The 24,921-nt window shown below is 39.7% G+C and overlaps 1 protein-coding gene across 1 annotated transcript in view; it reads right to left on the bottom strand.

Annotated features, from left to right (window-relative positions):
- LOC129113385 (voltage-dependent R-type calcium channel subunit alpha-1E-like) overlaps positions 1 to 24,921 on the bottom strand; it is a 47,935-nt gene that overhangs the window by 12,261 nt on the left and 10,753 nt on the right. The window contains 23 exon segments of the mRNA XM_054625641.1: positions 496 to 507; positions 1,866 to 1,972; positions 2,143 to 2,202; positions 3,631 to 3,760; positions 3,856 to 4,021; positions 4,245 to 4,487; positions 5,551 to 6,228; positions 6,231 to 6,301; positions 8,600 to 8,667; positions 8,785 to 8,852; positions 9,379 to 9,496; positions 9,903 to 9,972; positions 10,288 to 10,419; positions 10,544 to 10,656; positions 11,341 to 11,453; positions 11,563 to 11,772; positions 11,882 to 11,962; positions 12,918 to 12,971; positions 14,599 to 14,714; positions 14,801 to 14,904; positions 14,989 to 15,179; positions 17,258 to 17,416; positions 18,225 to 18,328. Of these exon segments, the coding sequence (XP_054481616.1) occupies positions 496 to 507; positions 1,866 to 1,972; positions 2,143 to 2,202; positions 3,631 to 3,760; positions 3,856 to 4,021; positions 4,245 to 4,487; positions 5,551 to 6,228; positions 6,231 to 6,301; positions 8,600 to 8,667; positions 8,785 to 8,852; positions 9,379 to 9,496; positions 9,903 to 9,972; positions 10,288 to 10,419; positions 10,544 to 10,656; positions 11,341 to 11,453; positions 11,563 to 11,772; positions 11,882 to 11,962; positions 12,918 to 12,971; positions 14,599 to 14,714; positions 14,801 to 14,904; positions 14,989 to 15,179; positions 17,258 to 17,416; positions 18,225 to 18,328 (3,168 nt within the window).

Genomic DNA, 24,921 nt, shown 5'->3' on the forward strand with positions numbered 1-24,921 from the left:
CATGAAATTATGCCTTAAAATTACTTTACTCCATCAAATTAGAATAATAGTATTTAATTTAAGGTCAAAAGCACTGCCCTCTTATAACTGAATTTATAACAAGGTCATAGCATTAAATTGCATTATTCATACAATATGTACTTTAACAAAAGCTGAGCTGTGTATGAGTAGAAAGGTTTTGGTTTAACTGAGATATGTGAAAACAATGTGTTCCAGTTTATGGAACACATTGTGTCTTTATTAATTATTGTGCAACAATGAATCATATGAGGGTAAAAATACTTAATTAGAGGGCAGAAATGACCTATTATTGTGCCCAAATTATCAAACATGCTCCCCCTGATACCTCTCGTGCTCTGCAGTTTGGTGAGATTTAGAAGAAAAAGAAAAACATTAACACACTGAATAAAAAGAAAAGAAAAATCACACACATGAAAATAAGAATATGAGAAGCTTATGGGAGACGTTTACATTTAGTGTGACTGAATATTTTACCCCATCACATTCCTGGTAGCCCCAACAGTGACAAAATCCACAGGAACAACAGAGAAAAATTGAGGCATAAAGAGAGATTCACTGTGAGCAAAGCTCGGAGGATCACAGTTATATTCACAACAGAGAAATATACATACGATACAATCCTCTACAGAACGACAAAAGGCACAAAAGGTTTAGTAAGTCAGCTGAGACACTCATGCTGAGAATTAGAGATGCAACGATTGCAATTTTCTTGGCCGATTCTTATTTCTGATTTTTAAAAAGTCTCACATTCGAATTGCTAGTTTTCTATCTAAGAACTATAATTGACAGCAAATCTCCAAACTAACTTCTTTTTTATACCCCCAAAAATTGTTTTAACCGTTCAGAAGTCAGTTTCATGTTTTTTTTTACTTTGTTATTTGCATGAAATCTTACAATTCAAACGATAAGAAAATAAAAGATTGTATTTTTACAAATACTTGCTTTGATTAAAAAAACATCCAGGCATTAGTATTATTAACTATAAATTACAAGCTTAGAGCTAGTGTTGGTAAGTTAAACATCATAATCATAAGTACCTCGCAAATATCTATTTCATATTGCTGTGAAAAATCTCCTTCAAACAACTGTAAAAAAACAACGTAATGACTTACCTTCGCCCAAAACAAAATTTTACAGAATAGTGCTTGAACGTATCATAATTACCTCTGTTGTCATTAGCTCCATTGACTGTGCTATAGGGAGAGACTCTGTGCTGTCGGCAGACAAGCCAGTCAACGCGATCAATTACAATTCAACAAGTGTCGGGTTAGGTAAGTTGCTCCAAATGTGTTTAAGGTTGATCCTCCAGGGCTAAATTTGGACTTGTAATTGTTGTAAATTGCAAACTTTATGTCTTATTCATTCACACTGAATAACTTCCACACCAAGATATGTTGTGTGTGTGTGTGTGACTGTCTGTGTTGCTATGTAAAAAGAAACTGATCAGCCAGTAATCGATCAAGGTCGATCAGCTGAAAACCGGCCAGTTTCAACTGGAAGCCAATCGATCGATGCATCTCTAATGGGAACGACAACGAAAATAAATATCATAAAGGCTTTTTAGCTTTACTCTCCAACTGTGTGTAAAGAGAGCACTCAGAAAACTCTTTTCCTCTTGTTGTAGGACCAAAGTGACACTTAAATCTGAGTTAAACATTTCACAGGACCATGCATGCCTCTATGTTTGCAGTTTTAAGAGCTGCAATGTAACAACCTTTTTTTTGAAGCTGCAAAAGGCGTCCATGAGGGAAGGTCGTTTATGACAATACTGTACACTCAGAAAACGATTTGCTGCAGTGAGTCAGTCATTAGTCATCGGCGGGCAGCACTGTATAGTGACTCACGTCAGAGCAAAGGCAATCAGAGCTCCCACCACCACGATGAAGTCCAGGATGTTCCACATGTCTCGGAAATAGGAGCCATCGTGCAGAATGAGACCCTGGTCTATCATCTGGAGGACAAACAGCCCACCCACAAAGACACATGAAGTGAACAGATTAAAATATGCACAGGGAGCATAACACCTCTGAGTACCTCTGAGTACCTCCCGAGTACGTTGAATTACTTAGGAGTGCGATTGGCGTCATCAAAGTGGAGAAAACACGTGTTTCAGTTACCCACCTTGATGATCATTTCAAAGGTGAACACTCCGGTGAAGACGTAATCAAAATAACGGAGGACCTGGATCATTAACAGACAAAAAATACAAATTAAGTTATTTCTTATTATAATAATAATAATAATAATAATAATCTTTATTAGTCCCACAATGGGGAAATTCTTTCTCTGCATTTAACCCATCCCGGAGGAGCAGTGGGCTGCAATGAAGCGCCCGGGGAGCAACTTGGGGTTAGGTGTCTCGCTCAAGGACACCTCGGCATGTTGCCGGTAGAGGGGCTTGAACCACCGACCTTGTGGTTACGGGACAAGCGCTCTACCTCATGTGCCACAGCCGCCCCATTTTTTTTTTTTTTTTTTTTTTTTTTTTTTTTTTTCTGAGGGTGCAAAGCTGCATACTCTCATTTTGTTTCTTTCTGGTAATCACCCATTCTGTACACTATGTACTGCATACTAATTGTCATTGTAAAAACATCAGCACAGTGATGGTTTGTGCTAACAGCAAATTACATCCATCCCTTCATTAGGATGGAATGTCACAGTTAATTTACCTTTACAAAGAGAAAACTAACATATAAGATATTTCTGGAGCCTGTTCACAACCAACCACAATTTATTTATGTTTTCTTCATTTAATTTGTTCATTGTGTCCGAAGGGTTTTCAAGGGGTGTTAAGTTACTCATTAAGTTCTTCTTTTCTCCTTCAAGAGCAGTACAGATGTGGAGTCAGGTTCTGTGGTGAAAAAAAAAATCCATCCCAAAAATGGGAAATGACTAAGATGGTGTGGACTACTCTTGACACTTTCTATGACACAAAGTTGTGAAAAACAAACTGCGCAGCTACTTCCCAGGAAAGATCTGCCGATTCTCATCTTGTATGTGTGTGAAACCAAATGTGTCGCGACACATTGTTGCTGACAGTGTTGTGTCAACTTGAGATCAAACAGTAAACCTGAAAGCTAAACCATTCTCAAGAGTGTTTCAGATTTTCATTCATTCTATTTCAGTGTTATGGGAATCATTTCTTCCTTGAGGATAATCATATTACTCTGTTACTATTACTTCAGACTTCCACTGCTTCTTTAAGGTGTCAGTTCGCTTCAATTGAAGTATTGTTGGGTTGATTCATTGATATAATCGATTACAGAAATACGTTGATTTTGCATAACACGTGGCGGCGCATTGCAAGAATAGCTGTCAAATAATGTATTGCCCCGCAGAACAAGCTTCAGCTTACAATAAAAAAAAAAAATCGCCTATAATCCTGTAAAGTTCATAAGTATTTTAGACAAAAAAACAACAATGTGGTGCTCTCTTTTTGTTTTGAGCTTCAGTGTACCAGTTCTTTCTAACTCACCTATAAAGCACTGTTGAAGGATCTTTTAGCACCTTGTTAAGGGTTTCTTCTGACATCAAATTGATTATCATACATCCTAATGTAGATTATGAATAAAACTATAGGCACATTAGGAGGATGTATGCTGATCTCACCTTGTTTCTGTCTGAATTGGTACACACAGGGTCCTCAGCAGCCAGTGCAATGCTGCTCGCCACGATCACAAGGAGGATGGTCATCTCAAAGTAGCGCATAGTGACCACATAGTGACAGATCCTCCTGATACTGCGGATCAGTGAAGGGAGAAGATTTAATAACATTTTTGGTTGATGAAAGAGGGCAAAGAAACAAGGATTTAGTGGAATTTTGTAGCATCTTACGGGTTGGAGGCTTTGAAGATGAACATGCTATCTGGAGCTGCAGGTTTGGGAGGAATGGGAGGTTCCTCCTCGTCCTCCTCGTCCTCCTCGTCCTCCTCGTCCTCCTCTGTCTCGTCGTCTCTGTCCGTCTGTTCAGAATTGTATGCCTCCAACTCTTTACTGTTCACTAAAACCCAGACAGAGGTGCAAGAGGAGAGAACAAAACGCTTTAGCTGTGCATGGACAGCTATGAGGAAGAAAGAACAATGTGAGTCACCGGCACAATGGATTCATCCGTAGAACTCGTATCAGATGTCAAACACCCACTCACGGTGATCCTGACAGTAAACCTGACTTTATGAGGCACAGTAAAGGAGCGTGACTGCAGTGAGAAGTGATCACGGCGCTACCTGTCATGGGTGTGAGCTCCAGCAGCGGTTGTGCAGACATTTCGATGGCCACGCTTCCCGCCAGGTTAGACTTGTCGCGTTTGATGGAGACGGAGCGGCTCTGGGACTCGATGGCTTTAACGTTGACCTCTGTGGCCTCTACGGCGTGCTCCACTGGGACGTTCTGGTCCGTGTGCCCGCCGTCGCCCTGCTCTGACCAGGTACCGTCCAGCAGCTGCTCACACTGAGGAGGATCGGGGATGTCTCTGAAATGTGAAAGAAAAGATCACTAAACTTATATCAGTCCAACACATGTTATGACGTGGAGATTTGTCCTGTAGAGAGAATTGTGCAAAAGTACTTGTAAACTGAACTCTAGTATATTTGTATCATTTTCTGATAAACATCAGTCATTTCTCCACAAGAAAGTGTTAGCTATGCTCATCTCTATAGATAGCAATGTCCATCTGTCAACCACATCTGTCTTAAATGGATCGCCAACATATTTGGTCCCGGCATCCATGTCTCCCTCAGGATAATTTGTGATCCCTTAACTTTTCATCAGGTCAACATTTTTAATTTGTCCTGATGACCTGATGAAAAACCTGCCAAACCAACAACATCCGCCTCAGCTGTGAGCTAACAATAGTTAGCTCAAAGTACCACTGTACAGCCTCAGCGTTACTGTAGAATCTTATGTTAAAGGATCAGTCCACATTTTTTCAACTCTGTCATAAAACAACCCTCACATACCGATATCTACATTAGAGACTTATTGGTTTATGTAGCTGTTCCTCTTCTCTATGGTTGCGGTGAAAAGATCACTTTCTAATGTGATTGTAATAGAAGGCAAAATCCTAGTTCTTACACAAAGCAATATGAGGCCTCAGCAGTTAGACAACACAAAAGTTACACTATTTTAGGGGGGGAATATTCAACTAAAGAGACAGTAACTTTGGTAAATACATTCTTCATTCGTCACAGCCAGATTTCTGAAGCGTCATATAATTCAGCTGAACAACTGTGGGAATGCATTTTTGCATGAATGGTAGAATGTGGATTTTGTTCCCCATCTCTATGACGGGATGTCTTCTCAGCTAATAACCTGCTCAAGGTACATATGCCCATGTGATAAATGTTTTAAGATAGACTGAAAGCATGAAAACATGTAATCATATAAAAGAATATTGTATCTTTGGAAAGAAAACAAATTTCCAGTGACATTCAAGTTGAAATTACTTTTACCAAATCATTACATACAACGCAGAGAGATAAAATACAAAAAGAGTGTTGATAATCCGTCTTCCTGAGGATACATGAGTTCAGCCTTACCTTTGACAATCTTCTCCAACTTCTGCATACGGGTTGATGATGCACGTCCCACCCTCATCCTGGACGGACCCTCCATCTGCCTCGGCTTTCTCCTCCTCCTCATCCAGTGTCTTCCTCTCCTGGCTGAGTGACCGTCTGACTAGTGGCACCTCGTGCGGTGCCTGGGTGCAGTCCAGACTCTTGGCCTCGGAGCGAGCCTCGCGGTGCCGGTGCCGTCTGTGTCGGGCCCCTTCCTCCACCCCCTGGCTTGGTCTGAACTTTCGGGCCATCCTGTGCCTGCCTCCGCCCGTGGCCCGGTGGTTTGCTCCTCCTGGTTTCTCCTCGCTCAGGTTTACCAGAGGCTCAGCGTTTGGAGGCTCAGGGATGGGGATGCTGACTGACATCGGGGGCTCCGGGAGAGGCATCCCAACGGACATGGGAGACTCGGGCAGGTGACCCGGGCTGGCCTCTGGGGAGAGGGTGGAGGCGTGGTGGGGGATGGTTGGAGTTTCGGCGGTCTCTTCCGTGGGGCTCGCAAACAGCTCCTCTCTGCTGGCCATCTGGCGGCGTTTGCGTAGCTGGTTGGCTCTCTGCTCCCACACGGACATGTTGACCTTCCTCCTCCTCTCGCGGCGGGTGACGAAGGCGTTGGAGCCTTTGAGGGGCTGTTCGTCGGGGGCCCCATCTTGTCCTCAGGCTCCTCTGGGAAGTTCGGTCGTCCTCGGTGGATGGCTCGTTTCCTGTATAGGTAGGGTCTTCTCCTCCCACTGAGGGCCACAATGTAGTTCAAATCAATATGCGGCAGAAACAAGCCCGAATTTTAAGGAATTGTTGACAAGAAACATTAAGACACTACCAGTTGTATAAACAGAATATTAAAACAAATTAAATGAAAGTATCAAGAAAAGGACAGACCTTTTCTGTGAATTTATGTTAATCAGCAACATAAAAAAATAAAAATCCCATGTAAAATTATGCAAAATACTTCAAGCTAATAAATAGAAATACTTTAAAAAATAAAAAAATAAAAATACCTGTGAGGTTTTATAAGGACAGATAAAAAGAACAAAAACCACAAGAACATAAAAGGTAAGGTGCAGGATTGAAGTGCAAACAGAGTGTAGAAAAAAATCTCAATAATTGAGAAGGAAAACTCAAGGGAGAAAATTCTGTGAGACAGAGATGCATACATTTATACTTACTGGTATTCAGATTCTTTTGTTGTCCATGTAATCAATGAATGATTATTTGAAAACAAGACATTAGTGTTTTACAACATACACAGAACATTTCTTGTGGCACCGAACAAATGTGTAAAATGTGTAAAAGGGATGCAAAGCGCAGATGAAGGTTATCAAGTTTACGCAGGTTTAGAAGAGACTGAAATATATTTTTTAAGATTAATAATGTCAAGTAAGCATTCAGTTTTATGGCTGTTACCATTAAATGTTTTTCTTAATTTATGGTTTAATGTTCAAATTGATTCAAAAGCTGTCAGAATGTCAGAATACACAACATTTTGGTCAGTGCCACACAACAGGCATAAAACAAGACAACGTGATGGAACCAGCAAAACACTGTAATACCCGTCAGAACCAGCATCTTGATGGCTGCAGCACGTACAAGACTAACATTCAAATATGTAACAAACAAATGATACATTCAGGGTCACAGCTAGACTCAGTTACCTGTCATTGTAAGTAGGGATTATTTGCCTTTTGTCTCACTATATATAGTTAAATAGTGTCTTTTTTAATGTGTTTTGTCTGTAATACAGTTTGTAACTTTAGGATACATGTTACACAAAAAAACACGATTTTAGGGAGTTCAAAATGATCCACCATAAATTAACCAGGGATTTTTTTAGCTAATATCTACCCATCACGTAAAAAGTATTGCCTGCAGTAATATTGACAAAAATCTGAGCTATAAGATGATGATCCCTGCTATAAGATGAATTACTTATATCAAGTAAGTTACCATATTTTAAGGGCATGAACTACAAATACATGTCCACCTGGTTAGCAGGAAGAACATATTCATACGTCTGTAATGATACATTATGGTTGTAAGTTTGTAGTTAATGGTGTAAAACATGCAAAAATAATGAGTGCTGTCCTAATGGAGACAGGCCATTGCTCAATGTTAACTAACATTTAATTAACACTCAAGTAGTCTTTAGCAATGGCTGAATTAGAATCATCACTCCGGGTCATTAATGTCCCTGACGTGAAATCTACTGTAGTAACAGCAGCTCCATTGTCTCAGTTTATCACACAGTCATACTAAGTGAGACTTCTTGGTCAAAAGATCTGACCCAAGCCAAAGTGTGCCTCCTCCCAGCAGAGTGACACACTGCGACTTCTCACTGCTCCCAAAAATCGTTGAAAACTACTTCCTGCCCTCCTCGTGACTTACTGGATCATTAGACCTGTGGGGAACACCACCAGGTCATCGGAGGGAGCAGGAGGTCAGTGAAGAACCTCATTAACAAAAAGAGGCTGCCCATTACAGCTCATGGGCCAAGACGGTTTTTAGAAGGAGTTTCAGTAATGCTGCAAAATCAGTTTTGTAAGAGGGTCATGCTTTAAATCAGGCACAGTCATTAAACATTCAGAATTATGTCATCAATGCCTTAAACATGCCAACTTTGCATTCGTCATGCATCTGGAGGCAGTGAGGACACCTTCAGCTGGTTCTCAGAGAGTCCACAATCAATGGCACTGTGGAGGTATTGATCTTATTCGCTACGCCTAATTGATTTTTACACTTCTTCTCTGCAATAACAGAAGTTGCATGATGTTCAAGTTCAGGATCACCACCACCAGTTCTCACATCCATATTGTATCTTAAGTAAGTCTGAGATTGATTTCACTACTTGCATCTGCTGCAGAAAAGCAAAACTATTTGAAGAATCGTGACAAATTCTAAGCTCAATCTGAATTTTTTAATTTGCTCAAGAGGAGAGCTGATCTGAGAAACAGTCCCACACTCACGACTTAGATCTACTTGAGGGTATCTCATCCTCAAACGCTCATTTTGTTAGCTGTTAAACGATAACTTACTCAGATATCAGGCCATCTCTGCCTCTGGCATATCTCTGGTTGAAGAACTCCTCCTCCTCCTCTTCATCCTGATAAACACAAAATGAATAACACATACCGTTACACCAGAACTGGATTAATATATTAAATATTACACTTAAATATATTGATTAAACTGCCAAAACAGTGGCAAAAGCAGTTCAAACCTTTGTCAGTTCCTGTGCGTTGGCCAGATTATCCACAGCGATGGCCAAAAAGACGTTCAGCAGTGTGTCTGTCATAAAAGCCAGGTAAGAACAAACGCACCAAACTGTGGAGCCGATCATTGATTGTAAAAATGCATATTGATAAGACTGGAGCAGAGTTTTAGTTTGTAAGGCAAAATAACCTTAATTTAATTTCCAGTCATTATGCTAACCGGCAGCTCGCAGTAGCTTCACATTGAGCTCAGAAACATGCGAGTGGCATCAATCTTCTCAACTTCTAACTCTTCCAAAGACATTGATCTGATGTTGTGAATTTACCTACCCAACAGTATACATAGTATTTTAAATTAGTATTAAACACAAAATGTATGCAGATGATAAGATCAATTCTGATAGGGGAAATTCTGCTGGCATTTTGAGCTTTTTACTTTTGACAGAATATTTTGCTGGTAATGACTTTATGAATGACTTTATAATTGAACTGAGGTCAGATTTTGAATGCAGGAATGTCACTTGTGATTGAGTATTCTTACTCTGCGTTATCACTGCTTTTATCAGAGCTCTCTGCCCACTGTTGAGGGTCAATAAGGATACAGTTTCCAAACAAGGTGAGCACTATGAAGTAGATCGAAGACCACATGCCAGACTGCACTCCACCCTGCGAGCGAATCCCATTATACATCACCTCGTTCCAGTCCTCACCCGTCAGAATCTGTAGGCAAATGCACAGAATATTACCATAAATAACTACATCGCTCATATTTGATCGGCCTAAAAATACATGAAAACAGGAGACATGTCCTTCTGTCGGCAAACCAGTTCAAGATATGTTATTAAAAAGTGTCAGCGAGAAAGGTAATTACTATGTGTGCTGATCAAAACACTCTCTCACAGCGCGGTTGGTTATGTAGCAGATTCTTATGTGGATTCGTTCACGTTTCACTTGTCTGATATTCATGTGCGCATATGTGCGCATGGATGTGTGGGATGATAGCGGAGGCAGGGGGTGGAGAGCGAGTGAGCAGAGTTGTTTAATCTGCGCCTGGGGTGAGAAATATACCCAGGGTGCAATGTGTCATGGAGAGCAGGCAGAATGAGGGGATCTGTGGGAGCCAAACCTGAAACACTGTCATGATGGCAGCTGGAAACGTGTCAAAGTTGGTGGGAGTGTAATCTTCAAAGATAAACCTAGAGGGGAGGTAGATAGAAAAGCAGGGTCAGATATGACCAAAGAAGAAAAGGAGGAGGAAGAAGAGGAGGAGGAGGATGCAGAGCTATTTTCATCCGGAGATGTCATTTCCTCTCCTCCTCATCATTGAAGAAACTGCCGTTCAGTTTGCAGAGCGTGTAGCTACCGATTCATAACTGCGGCATGATCAGATAATGGATTTAAAATATTCAATGAAAACCAGCACCACAAATAAATACAGAGAAGAAAGTCTTCCTCGATAACTCAAGGCGCGAGGAGGCCAGTTTTTGATGTCTTAGAAGGCTTTTACTCACCTTCCTCCAAAAAGCTGCATCCCCAGCAGAGCAAACACCACGATGAAGAGAAAGAGAAGGAACAGCAGGCTGATAATGGACTTCATGGAGCTCATGAGGGACACGACCAGGTTCCTGAGAGAGGCCCAGTATCTGACAGAGAGAAATCACAGAGTTTTTGTTGTTGTTTTTTAAGAGAACTCTGTTAAAATACACAAATATATCACAACCCGGCCTAATTTTGCTAAAATGCATTGGTTTTAGTTGCTCCACTTACTTGGTGATTTTGAAAATTCTCAGAAGTCTCAGAGCCCTCAGAACGCTGATCCCAAAAGACATGCCAGGCCTGAAGAAGCCCCAAACCACCTCAAAGATGCTGCCAACAATGACCTGAAAAAAACATGCCAGCAACAAAACAAAATCATGACCTTTATGCTCCATCTGAGTAGCAGCTAATTGGGAAAACCTATTTGGAGTCACTTACAGTAAATGTGGACCGTTTGTACGGGTTAGGGTTAGTTTAGGTTAGTTTGTAATACCCTCTCAAATCTTGCAGTACAGTTATTGATCCTAAACTTGTGTCGGTCATATTTGAGGTCCTGGAAGACTTTAAGATCACAGATGACCAAGCTGCTTGTTTGGAAAATGTAATTGCAAACCTGAACCTTTTAAACACCAAAAACATACAATAACACAAACAAGCTAACCAAGGTCAAATTACAGATTTTTGTCAATGGAGTCTAGTGGCTTTGAGGGGAGCAAAGATGGATACAACAGCTTCAATTCCCTGTCAGAAAGGGCTGTCTGAAAGCAAGGTAAAGCACTGAAAATATTCTAAAGCGTACAAGAACACTGATATTGATTTTTTTAAGTAGGCTTTTATTTTGTGTCTAAAATATGTTTTGCTGCTGAATTGAATAGTCAAAAACACGTGAATTGGGATAACCCACACTCCTTATTTTGCACCAGAAATTCAAACTTTTCCTCTGTGATGCATAACTGAATTTCTTTGAGTCAGTTTTTCTTTCTATTCGGGTGTTATATGGAGACAGAATAAGGAATAAAGGACCTCACCCCACAGTCGAAGCAGTTGAAAGATGAATGGAAGTAGAGCCGGAAACCCAGACCGTACATTTTCAAAAACATCTCAGCCAAAAACAGCCCCAGGAAAACAAACTCTGCATAGTCTAGAGATAAGAAAACAAAAAAATGCAATTAAGTCAAAGGAGAAGGGAGCAACTGTCTGCCAAACCCCAAAGCACTAAATAGCAGAATTATGTAAAAATGGAAACCCACAGAGGAAGATGGTCAGCCAGTCGGGCTGGTTGTGGTGCACGATGGCCACACAGATGGTGTTGAGAGCCACAAGACTGAGCACCATCAGGTAGAAAGTGTCTGTCTTCACCATGCGGCGGATGGAGATGCGTAACATTCGCTCTTTACGCCGCAGGTAGGCAGCCGGGCCTCGCCGACCACTGCGGAAGTTCATCCTGGATCGGGACATGCCTGAGAGAGAAAGTTCAGGAGGGTGAAAGAGTGGAAATACAGTCTGTAACTTAAGAGAAGAAGGCTGCTCTAAAAGACTGAAATAAAGTAAGTAAAGTTGTTCACTCACTGGCAGTCGACATGTCTGTGTACTTTTCGTCCCCTGGCGCTCCTCTCCGTGCACCAGTCTTCTTACTCGCTCTCTTGAGCACTAAAAAAGTTCCACAAAAAGTCAAAGTTATAAAAATCTCAATATATTTCAAATGGAAATGAAAACCACAAAGACATTATGATTCTTGGTGTACTTAACGTCTCCTAAAGAGTCAGTATTCATTTATTGCGCATTTGCGTATCTGCATTTGTCAAAGCAAACTGATTCTGTGGATAGAGTTCTCTCAGGTCTCTCACAGGATGATTCAGTGGAGAAGTTTAAAACTTATTTTGGCCCTGATGTCTGAATTAATGAAAAATCAATGAATGAAGAAAGTTCGATGGACCCTTGCCCCGATTCTAACTCATAAATTTCATATTTTTTTTGTTTTGTTTAATACTTTATTTTCATTCAATTACATTTTTTATAATGTCCGTCTGGACCCTTTTTTAAAATTCATGTTTGTTCAGGTGCTAAATGTTAAGCGATTTGCTTTCATACATACAGTTGGCATGAATGTAAGTTTATTTTTATTTTTTTAATCTCTTTTCCTCCCACTGCAAGAGGACATATAATTAATTGATTAAACTTTCTTTGTGCATATTAATTGATAATTAATTGATAAATGTATCACAGCATTTTTAATAACACAAAGTACATCTATGCTAGTCGGATTGCTGTTGACTTATTCAGACATGAGGCCGATATATTAAATGACCAACATGTATATGTAACGATGTGCATGTCTGTGGGGGGCTTTAGTTTCACCACTGAAACGTAACTGGAAATGTTTAATCAACCATGAGTATTGTTGCTATGGCAACATGCAGATTGCACAATGACTAACAGTACAGAAGTCGATAACCTTTGACCGGAAGTACGTTTGACATGTATTGATATAAAGACACCAGTTTATCCCAACAGACAGTACATTTTGCTGCCATCATATCACATATAATAAACATAGATTGACGTGTATAATTAAGCGTGATTAGTCTAACGTGTGTGAACTTACCATCTAATGGTGATCTCCCAGAACTTTTATTCTCCTCTGCCAGCATTACCTCCTCTGTAATACAATAAAACTGGGTGTTAAACACTGTATTTGTTTTCATTAAGGCATAATTCAGATTATCAGACGTGAAAATAAACATTGCAGGGTTGTATTCTTTAGGATGTCTGCAAACATTTACAGGAACTGAGGCCAAACTGATGTGAACGCTGCTTTGAGAGGCCAGCATGACCTTCTTTAGAGAAGGAGCTCTTATTCTCTCTCACATTCTCGCAAATTCGCTTTCTCCCTTTCCTCTCTCTCTCTCTCTCTCTTCCCACACTCACCCACATCAATGCACACATAAATATGCACCGCAGCTCTCACGCACACCTGCATGTAAACACACACCGATGCGTGTGCGCACAAATTCAGTCAGTGAGTCAGTATCACCTTTTTCTCACCTTCTACTTGCGTGGGAGACCGGCAATGTAGATTTGGCATTACACCACTGTGTGTGCATGTGTGTGTATGTGCAACTAAACAGAGCTACTCTACTGTAGATCCAAAAAGTGTGTGTGTGTGTGTGTGTGTGTGTGTGTGTGTGTGTGTGTGTGTGTGTGTGTGTGTGTGTGTGTGTGTGTGTGTGTGTGTGTGTGTGTGTGAGAGAGAGTCTGTTGCAGAGACATCGCTTTACAAAATCAGCTGCAAAAGAGACCATTTAGCTGCTTAATTTATGTAATCATTGATATCTTCAATCTTCTAAATTCATCTTTTGCTAGTTATTTCTGGCAGCATGTCTCACAAAAGACTCAATGCAATGAAGTTTCTGCTGAATTTAAAGGAATAGTTTGACATTTTTCTTTCTTTTTATAGCCAAGAGGTAGATGAGAAGATCCAATCCACTCTCTGGTAAATACAGACCTACAGCAAGCAGCCACTTAGCTTAAGTTAGCTTAGCATAAAGGGGAAACAGCTTGCCTGTCTTTGTCCAAAGATAACAAACCAGCTATTCTTGAACTGGCTCCAGCTTCATATGTAACAGACTGATATGAGAGTGGTATTAATCATCACATCTAACTCCCACCAAGAAAGCGAACAAACGTTTTTACAAAACTAAAGAACAATTGTTTGAATAGCATTTCACTGCTTTGACCAGTTTTACAATACTTATAATTGGATTCTACATGGTATTGTGGGGTTTAAACTTGTCCACCTCTCTTACATTCTTATCAAAATTCAATTTTTATACACAATTTAAACGTTTTGGTTTAACTTTTGCTTTAAATATCAGGTTATTCTGTTATGAACAAACCTTTTATTGACAACATCAGCAATGTCCGCAGGTGCTTTTTGTACACCAACTGGCCGGTCTCACAGTCAACAGCTCCTCACAGCTTCAAAAACGTGGGCTTAAATTACCAAATAGGTGTTATTTGGATAAAATGATTACAAATTGGGAATCTAAATGGTCATTTTCTCCCCTAATTTTTTTTTTTAAACCTAATACCTTTTTTTTTAAAGCTTTAAAACAGTCATTTAAAGGATGAAAAAGCTGGCACTTCAGTTCTAATTAATAGCACCAAATTATGCATTGCAGAAGCGGCCTAGTTCAGGCAAAGACAAAGGTGAATAAATCCACCTAACTAAACAAGTGTGTGTGTGTGTGTGTGTGCGGATGTGAAGTCGCTCTGCTGCCCAGTACCTGCCCTGTCTATCCAGGCTCGGTAGCCGTTCAGTTCTCTTTCCACCTGCTGCTGGCGACGAAGCTTCATGAAGGCCCGTCTGTTCTCCACCCTCTCCCTCTCTTTGGCAAACTCTCTGAAGAAGTAAGCATTAAAAAACACAATGCATAACACATTGGACAGAAAAACCACTGTTATACACATTGGAAGAGTCACACTCACCCGGACAGGACTCCCAACACCAGGTTCAGCACGAAGAACGAGCCAATGATGATGAGAGGGATGAAGTACATCCAGTTCCATGTGATACCCAAAGCGTCGTTGGTCTGAAACAAGGAACGATCATGTTATTACACAACAACTGTGTGATGCTTTTGTGGTTCAATTGTTACAGTAGAACTGAGGCTCACGTTGTAGAGAACGGCCGTCCATCCCTCCATGGTGATACACTGGAAGACGGTGAGTACGGCGAACAGGATGTTGTCGAACTGCGTGATGCCGTCGTTGGGTCCGATCCACGTGTCGTTACAGTCGTACATCTCTGGACACTTCCTCACTCCGCAGGCGAACGCCAACTCTGACGAGTCGACAGTCTCGTTGTCTAAAGGGAAAAAAAGACGCATATGGTAACTGTTACGGTCGTAAGATGTCATGATTCATGTGATATACATCAATGTCATGTCCTGCTTTTTTCCCACACATTTATTATATATCTCGCTTGTTTAAAACCAAAACTTGTTATTTTTACACTTCAGCTTTAGTACAGAACAAACAAACATACAAAACGCGCTTATGAACGAGCTTTAGGAAACTACTGGTGAAGTGAAATACTTAACTCACATTGTTTTTGCACACTGCATGACCATTTTACTTTCCACTGTTTTAATCTCTTGTCATTGTTTGGCTTGTGCTTTACTCAACAACTAAATAAGCACTTAATTGCACATCACAATTTGAGCCTCACTGTGCAGAGTTTGACACTAAAAGGCTGATTTCACTTTAATCTGTTGAAGAAGGACAGTTTTCTCTTTGCTCACCTTTAATCTGAGTTTAATTTGTATGAGCAGGATTTTGTGACATCACATCTGGTCAATAGTCCAGTGTACAATTTACCAAAGTGTGATGTGGACACTAGAAACTGTTTGCATCTAGTAGTTTAAGTTTTGAAAAATAATTCCATATTTTTCAATGAGGGAGAAGCAGCAGGTATGATGATTTTTATTGTGTCTTAAAACATGTCTAAAGGGAATTTTTAAACGTTTAATTTTAGGGGACCATTGGAGAATTAAGGGATGGATATAAATATTTTTCTTGTCCTAAATACTGTTTATACAGGTTTTATATCTGAATCCATCTATGTGTGGTGCCGGGCGATGACAGTAAATGCTATGGTGTCGCGTCTGATTACAGAGTAGTTGTTGACTAATTAAGCAGTAGCTAAATTAGCCAGCAACAACTCTAATAATACCTCTGAGCTCGCTGATACTGTAATCTATGAACGCCTCAGAGTCTCAGACAAAGATGTTCACACTCTCTGAGAACACTTAGCAAACCACACATTTGGTGAACCTGTTGGTAAACCAACCAAAATTAATAATAAATAATCCGAAAACAAAGCATGATAATATTCTTCTAGGCTTTGGCATTGTGTTAAAAGCAGGCACACCTCACGAAAGGAGATGCCCACAGATTTCGAGATGGTCTAGACAAAATCTTTCCTTAGACAATAAAACCGTTGAACATCATAATATTAATCCAAGCATTGATTGAAGTGAAAATATTATATATATATCATTTTTTTTCCTAAAGATACACTTTTATTGTAACTCTGAGAGACTGATAAAATGATGTCACATTGTCCTCCTAAAGATTAATTTGTCTTTTGATTTCCTCTCATCCACATTTATCCAGATGTTAACCAGGAAAAAAGGAAATAAAAGGAAATCACCAACACAGAGAGAAAGTAGTTTAGGAAGCGTTTTAAAACATGCATCTTTGGTAAAACACTCGCTCCGAACTTTTAGTCTTGTGTCTAACTTTTTTCGTACACACTGTTTGAACAAGAATTGAAAAGCAGTGTTGGTTATCTCAAGAAACTAGCATTAGTTAGCTTGATTTTTTAAATGATCCAACCAAAGAAAACAGCCAAGTGTTGCCAACTCTTTTCCAATGAAAGCAGCTACCATCACTAGCTTCAAAAGTTGCTAAATCTAGCCAAAAAGTCACCAAGTTGGTAACACTGACAGTCCATCTCTTTAGGCCTCCCTCCAAATCCATTTCCCCAAATGTATCATAATGAACGTATACAATGAACATGGCTATTTTTAGTACTCGCAGCTGTCAAGCTAGCAGATTGTGGAATACTCTGGTGAAAAGCAATTAGTGCACTGGCAGAATACGCAAAGGCAGGCAGGTCTTTATAAGTTAATGTAGCCCTTCAAATCAATACATTCAGGCCAAATAAAATGAATGGACAGGTTTATTACAGCCCTGCGACAGACATCGGAATGTTTTATATGTTTTATCTGAGCATTTGGTTCATTTGTTGCTGTCAAGATGTTGTGAGAAAAATATCAAACATGTTTTTGAAGAAGATTACCAACTCTATCTTTAATATAAAACCAAGATATATATGGGGAGTCGACTGCCCTCTTTGCTTAACAAATTAAAGACACGTACCAAGGATGTCGTCGGATGGCAGGCAGGTGTGGTGAAGCTTCCCGCTGTAGAACTCCAGACCGATGATGGCAAACATGAGGATGGCGAAGAACAAGAGGAGGCCGATCTGGAGCAGCGGGATCATGGCCTTCATTATGGACTTCAGCACAATCTGCAGGCCTTGAAGCATTCACAAAGAAAAAGAAATCCTGTTCAAAAATAATAAAAATAAAAAAAATGTTTTTTTTGATGCATTGATATTTTTGGCAGTAGCTCCTCCCTTTTGTAAAAACTCCCAACATGAGTTTGCAACATCACAGTGATGGCAGTTGTATCTAAAGGTAGTCCTGTTCTCCCAGAACTCAATTTAAGAGATTAAGGAGAACATATTCAGGAGGTTCTAACTCTGCCTTTTTTTTTTGTTTCTTTTCCATTTCACTGCCTCGAGATGAACAAAACAGAAAACAGTGTTGTTACTATAAACACACTAATTAGCTGTCAAGAATAGAAAAACTGCAATCCACGTGCTTTTCAACATGTTTCTACACGTCTGAGCTGTTTTTCACAGGTTTGTATTGAAGAAAGGTGCCAATGACTTGCTGCACACACAACTTCTGAATGTGGCAAATACAATGGTGGGTTTAGACTTAGATATCAATGCTAAATTTACAGGATTTAACCTTGAAATTATTAACAAACACAAAAGGTGTGATTGAGGCGTCGAAATGAACATCATGCTGTATTGAAGAAGACTTGAAACGAGCGATTGAGACCATAATCTCATGCTTAAAATGTTTACTGAGGTAATAAATCAAATGAGAAGTAGGGTCATTTTGTCTTAGACTTCGATACAATCAGACTCCTTTATACAACCAGAGGAGTCGCATCCTGATGACCATTAGAGAGAATGCTAGTTTAAGGCTCCTCTGCATCATTATAGCAGTATTCGACTTCACAGGGTTGGATTGGAGGTCAGTAAGCGACTCACTGGGGATCCCGGAGACGAGTTTGAGAGGTCTCAGCACTCGCACAGCCCTCAGGGTCCGAAGGTCGACTGGGATGTTCATGTGGGCGCCAGCAGTGGCCAGGATCCTGAAGGACAACACACACACACACATCATGTATACATTACATTACATTACATTACAGTCATTTAGCAGACGCTTTTATCCAAAGCGACTTACAGGAAGTGTATTCAACATAGGTATTCAATATGTATACTTGAACCAAAGATATTTCTGATGGTTGGACTGTTAGACAGACAGTAGGTTGTTATCATGCTTTTAACATTAATAGCTATTACTTGTGATGGCCTGAAAAGGAAAAAGACATTTGGGTTAAAATAGAGAAAATGCTACAGAGAGATCCATTAGTGGCTAAATCTGGTGCCAAGCCTCTCTTTCCTTTCTTGAGATTAATGTATTTTGTCTGTTTGAGAAATGTAATGACATAAATAGGTAAAAACTGGATGTAGTTCAAGGACAGCTTTGGGGATGAGTCATTTTAAAGGAAAGAAAAAGGGGAAATAATAATAAACTGATTTGATGTCTGTGGAGCCACGGAGCATTACAGTATATCTATTTAGTACCAGACTCGTATGGCGAGAGACAGAGAATGCACAGTTACACCTGGCAGGCATCTCTACTCACATCTACCCACGCACACATTGACGTCCCTCCACCTACACCACAAACAATGAAAAACAGCAACAGGGGCAACCGACGGGCGATCTCTTACCAACATACACCAGAAATCACACGTGGATGTGTACTGTAGCAACGGCAAAAAAAAAATGGTTTTATGTTACTTTCAATTAGAGGAAGATCATTTTATGACAAAATATACAAAAAAGTGCTGCTATATCCCTGCAAAAAACTGAATTGATTTTTCATTTATCCAATTCAATATCAACCGAGCCAGTTTGGTGACCCATTACCATTAAAGCTTTCACTGTTGATAGGGTCAATATCCACTGCTAATTCACTATGTGATATGTTTTACTGGGTTTTGAAAATGATTATAGAAATCATAATTTCCAGATTTCTTAACAGATTTCTTTCTTTCTGTTACACAGATACAAATCTATTAACTCATAAAATCTTTTGGCAATGTTGGGAAGTGTGGGGGAGGGTGTGTGTGTACATGTGTGTGTGTGTGTGAGCAGGGGGTGGAAAGCACATGGCATAAACTCAAGAGTAAGCCCACTCAGAATCTCTCCTGAAAGCGGTGGGAGGGAGAGAGGCCGAATGAGCGAGTGAATGAGTGAATGAGTGAGTGAGGCCCCGTTCACACTGCTGCGGATAAACCTGAAAACGCTGCACAAAGTGGTGACAGATCACCGTCTGTACCGGCATGATCAGGAGCTTTTCTTAAAGTTTACTGTCAATACCGAACGGTACGACACGCGCAGGACAACTGTCGCAGTTAAAGATAATCTAAGAATTAATCACATTAAAAGGTTTTCATGATTTAAGTGAGTATATTATTTTCCTTCCACACTAAAATGTGAGCGAGCATCTTCAAATTGGAGCTGGTAATTACATTACATTTACATTTACATTACAGTCATTTAGCAGACGCTTTTATCCAAAGCGACTTACAATCAGTAGTATATTACATAGCATTCACCCATTCACACACTGATGACAGGCTACCATGCAAGGTGCCACCATCAGACTCTAACTAACATTCATGCAACATCCAGTCCACACCGATAGCAAGCCTTCGGGAGCAACTTGGGGTTAAGTGTCTTGCCCAAGGACACATCGACTGCCGAAGCTGGGTATTGAACCACTGACCCTCTGATTGGAGAACTACCTTGCTCTCCACTACGCCACAGCTGCCCCAATGATGGAAAGCGTTGTTGTATCACAAAGGTAAGCTTTTTGTGGCTGAATAGTACTCCAAACTGATCGTGATGGAAACATTTAAACAAACCATTGCAACAGAAAAAAGTATTTTCTTAGACCCTTGCTACCTGGTTAATGCCATGACTTGAAGACTCTGCACTTTCATATTCAAACGCTGCCTTTAACTTGTAAATGAAAGGTAAGTTTCTTGGTCAGTTGGTCTATCTGCAGATTAAAGTTGAAATCGGAGATGACTGTAACCTAAATAAACATGTATTTATGTATATAGTGTACATACATGCATTTTACTGTACATACATTACATATCAGTCTTTCGAATTATTGTAACTTGTACTGTGAATTCTAACGTTCTAACGTAAGTGTGTGAGACAGAATTGTTGTTTCTACAGTACACACATACAACAATACATCTAGCCGTGGAATATCAAATCAAGTTAATGCAAATTAATCAACACGTCAAATAATAAACACAATTTAAGTCTGTCTATTTGGTTTTCTGTTATTTTGTGACACTAATGAGGATACCAAACAATCACATTTACTCCAGTGTGGTTATTAGGAGTAATTGGGTTTTGGTGTGCCTTTAAATGAGTGAGCGAATGAGTGAGTGAGTGTGTCAGACCATGAAAGAGATGACACAGTGAGAGACTCTGAGACAGAGCGGGAGCAGAGGAGTGGGAGTCTGTGGAAATAGCCTTCAAATCAAACACAGTGAAGAAAAACGGCAGGCAGCAGCTCCTTCAAGGCTGCACTTTGAGCACAAGAATTCAGTGGAGGCTTCGGCGAAATTAAAGCAAATATTCTCTCTGTTTGTCTTGTGAATCATCGCTACACACACGCACACACACACACACACACACGAGGCCATTTTCTTTTGTTTAGTTCAGAAATTGTTTTCTTGCAGAAACAGAATTCACTGAAACAATCATGTAATCATGCAAAACCAATATTTTCCTAATCTTTCAGCCTCCAATGTCATACATATATATTTCTACCACTTACTTGAGGTCTTACATCTTTGGGACCACAAAATATTGTTGTATAAATTCAAAAAACTGTGTGAGACTGGTTTAAATGACTTTATATGGAGCTCCACAGGGTTCAGTTCCTGGTCCTGTTTTATTTAACTACATATAATTCACAGTTTATATGTTAATTCACAGATTTCTATCATCATCTTCAACTCAAACTGAAGTAGTTATTTTCGCCCCTCTACTACCAACACGTTCTCCCTCCCAACTCATCAAATACTGCAGCTTGGTCAGTGACCCTATGCTTCAAACTATGGCGCATTTCATGGCGCTGTAGCATCAGTTTTGCTAGTGTCAATTTACTATTTTTACATGCAAACACTGTCTTTTCAACTTCAATGTTCACAGGAAACTACTTTGTTAGGTTTAGTCAAAAAAAAAGACTAGAATTGTGGTTTGGGTTAAAATAAGTATGTTTTTCACATATCTAACTATGTTACGTAACACTACAACGTTATTAACGTAGGCTAAGTAACCTAAAATAACTCAACGTTCACTTTTGGTTTCACACAAGGACACAAACACCATTTCCTGGGTGAAAGTCGCATGTTTTTTTTTAACCATTCATTCACCCCAACCTCCTCCCTTAGTGGACTTCTCACTCTTTATGCTATCACATGACTTCATACTTTCATTTTGCCATAATGATGACCACGTAAAGCATCACAGCTTGACACGTAGGGTCGCTTACCAAGCTGCCGCATTTAATAATAATAATTATTATCATTATACATTTGATTTGTAAAGCGCTTTAAAAGGTACTCAAAGGCACTTTATGTGGTGAAGACAGAAATAATAAAATAAATAACTATGTAAACAAGGCAGAGGGATGACATTATAACAGTAATAAACAAAAAAACAAAAAATAAAAATAAATGTTGATGTCTGATGACTTAAGAGCAAAATATAAGTGCTCATCGTTCTTCAGTTGCAATTAAAAGCGCAAAACATATCAGGAATATAGAAGCCAAACCTTTGGATACCTCATCAATTCTGTGACAAGATTTGTTTTAAATATAACAAGAAGAATAGACCTCATGTCAAAACCTGACACATTCCTTCACCGTCAGTAGGTCAGACTGCTTTGTTCCCGTTTCCTAGTTAACCCAGTTACTGGCAGAGCCCCAAAATATATTGTTGACCTTGTTGCACATTACGAAACAGAAAGACTTGTTAGAGCCTCTGAAAAAATTCAATATGCCAGCACCCTCCTGTAAGTGAAAAAAAATCCAGTTCTGAAGGAGTGAAATTTACTTGGTATAAATAATATGTAATTAAATTAATGGAGAAGGATAAATCTATCACTTTATCAGGGCATTCAGTATAGTAAAGAGACAGTAAAACACATAGGACAGCTACACACACACACACACACACACACACACACACACACACACACACACACACACACACACACACACACACACACACACACACACACACACACACACACACACAACACTACAGATTCAACTCTGTAACAATCCAGCAGCGAGTTAATGTTCATACTGAGAGGCTAATCTCTTCCTCGTTGGCTCTCTAAGTGAAGCACTGTTGCACAGTATTATACCAAACCTGCCCTGGAGAGGCTGAATTCATTACATGCACAGAATGCAGCGTCTCCCACACACCTCCACCTACACTCAGAACACCACCAAAAAACTACAGTAATCAGCAGCATCACGTTGCTCACCATTTCAGCACAGCTCTGCATATGGTAATGTACAGCTGAATCAACATACTGCGTCAACAAATTAATGGATTTGAATTAAATCCAGAAAAAAAACATAAACCGTACGTGTAATGGCAACATTAACGCTGCTTTGTTGAATTGGGATTCAATTTAAAAAAAACATTTATTCACTATTAGTCATAGAATAATTGGCTAAGTATGTTTTCTAAAAAAGAAAACACCTGGGACTGTAATCTATTGTCTGTTCAGTTCAATTTTGTAAACGACGTTAGAGCTCAGACCACTGCAGGTGTCCTTCAAAACACCTGGCGAAATACAAGAGAATTTGTAGAGAGTTTTAATCTTAACTCCTTAATTAGTTTTACAGTCACTGATATGGTTGAAAAAACTTTCAGCTGCAAATTTCCGCAGAGGGACTGATGCTTACTCACTCCCAACCCTGGAACCTAGACCTCCAGGATTGGGTTGCACCAGCTGTTTTTAAATCCTATATTAAAAGACCTTAAAGACAGCAAAGGCCTTCTCAATTCTTGCTAACTACTAGCTAGTTTAAAAGTACTTATTTGCTAAATCAAGCTGCACAATTAAACATTGAGTTATGTTCTAGCTAGTTACTACTTTAGTCATGTTTAAATTGGTTGAAACATCTGTAGCACAGGCAACATTACTTCCAAACATAATCATAGGGAGTCTAACAATATCAAACAAAACAATATATTTTAAATTGTGAGAAATGTAACTAACAGTAATTTGGCCTCACATATTAAGCATAAAAGTAGATAAATTTAGCTATATTTTTGAATATCATTGAACACCTTCCCAATTTGTATTTTAACAGCATTTTGAACAAGTGTAAGGTCAGATGTGTCAACTTTCCCGTTTCAATTGAGTGATGCTCAAATCTCCACTAACTAAAGACCAAAATGCAAAGTTTGAACTTACAAACAGCTGGAGAAAATGGCTCCAGGGGCCCAAAAAACCTCTCAGGTCCACTGAGAATGTTAATTTGTTTTCGATTGATTTCAAATTTGTATCATAATCCGGTTTAAAGACTGTAATTACTTTTCTTGTATTTTGCTCACATGGTGTATGTTCCTAAATAAAGCAATTCTAATTACATCACCACAAACAAACACAACACACAGAGAAAGAGGGGCCAGGGAGTAATGATCCAGCACTGCTTGTTTTCTTTGGGTCTCTAGGCAAACAACTACATTTCCATGTTCTGCTGTGTTTACTGTACTTGATGAGTACTTGTAGGCGACAAGGTAAATACATACACAACTCACAGATGATGGTTGATGGGGTGAGAACAGCAATCTTTAGCCCCGGGGCCGTCTGACGGGTTGATCCAGTGATACATGCACATTCACATTAAATGAAACAGATGAAAAACTTATTTGGTTTGCGAAGACAGACTCACTCCTGTGTGTCTGTTCTTGTGCCAGATGGCTAATGAATCACTCCCAACTCCCACCTAGTTGTATTATTCATCCTGTATAAAGAGCAATGATTTTTAGCAAAGTGTCACACTGTGTAAGAGGGACAGCAGGAGCAACAAGGGAAAGCTGATATTCTTCATACGGCATGCTGGGAAGCTGACAGAGACACCTGGAAATCAATAACATTCAGGTCTGATGAGGGAGTTGTTAAAACTAATCTAACAACACAAGGACAACAGGTTCACTGGCAAACCTCTGTACTATCAGCTTTATAAATGGAGTAACAAGCACATACACACATACACACCCACACACACACATTCACAAGTCATTTGGGAGACATTTTATTGCTAATCAAAGCATCATATCCACCTGAGCCAATCTGTTTGCCGCGGGACATAATTGACCATTTTAGGAATCCGTGATTTAAATTGGTTTGCGGGTAAATTGTTCTAGCTGCTCCGTTTTGCTACACACTCTTCACTCAGATTAGGGATTTTAATTGAGCTCGGTGTCCCAGCAGATTCGCTTCTACCGATTCATTAATATGAAATGGAATGAATGCCGCCAGCGCTGGCCCAGTGGCCTCGATATTATTCCCAACCGGCCTCTATGACACATGTGTGTTTTCTTTTAAGTCTGACTTACT

The sequence above is a fragment of the Anoplopoma fimbria genome, chromosome 3, assembly GCF_027596085.1.
Source record: "Anoplopoma fimbria isolate UVic2021 breed Golden Eagle Sablefish chromosome 3, Afim_UVic_2022, whole genome shotgun sequence".
Classification (NCBI taxonomy): Eukaryota; Metazoa; Chordata; class Actinopteri; order Perciformes; family Anoplopomatidae; genus Anoplopoma; species Anoplopoma fimbria.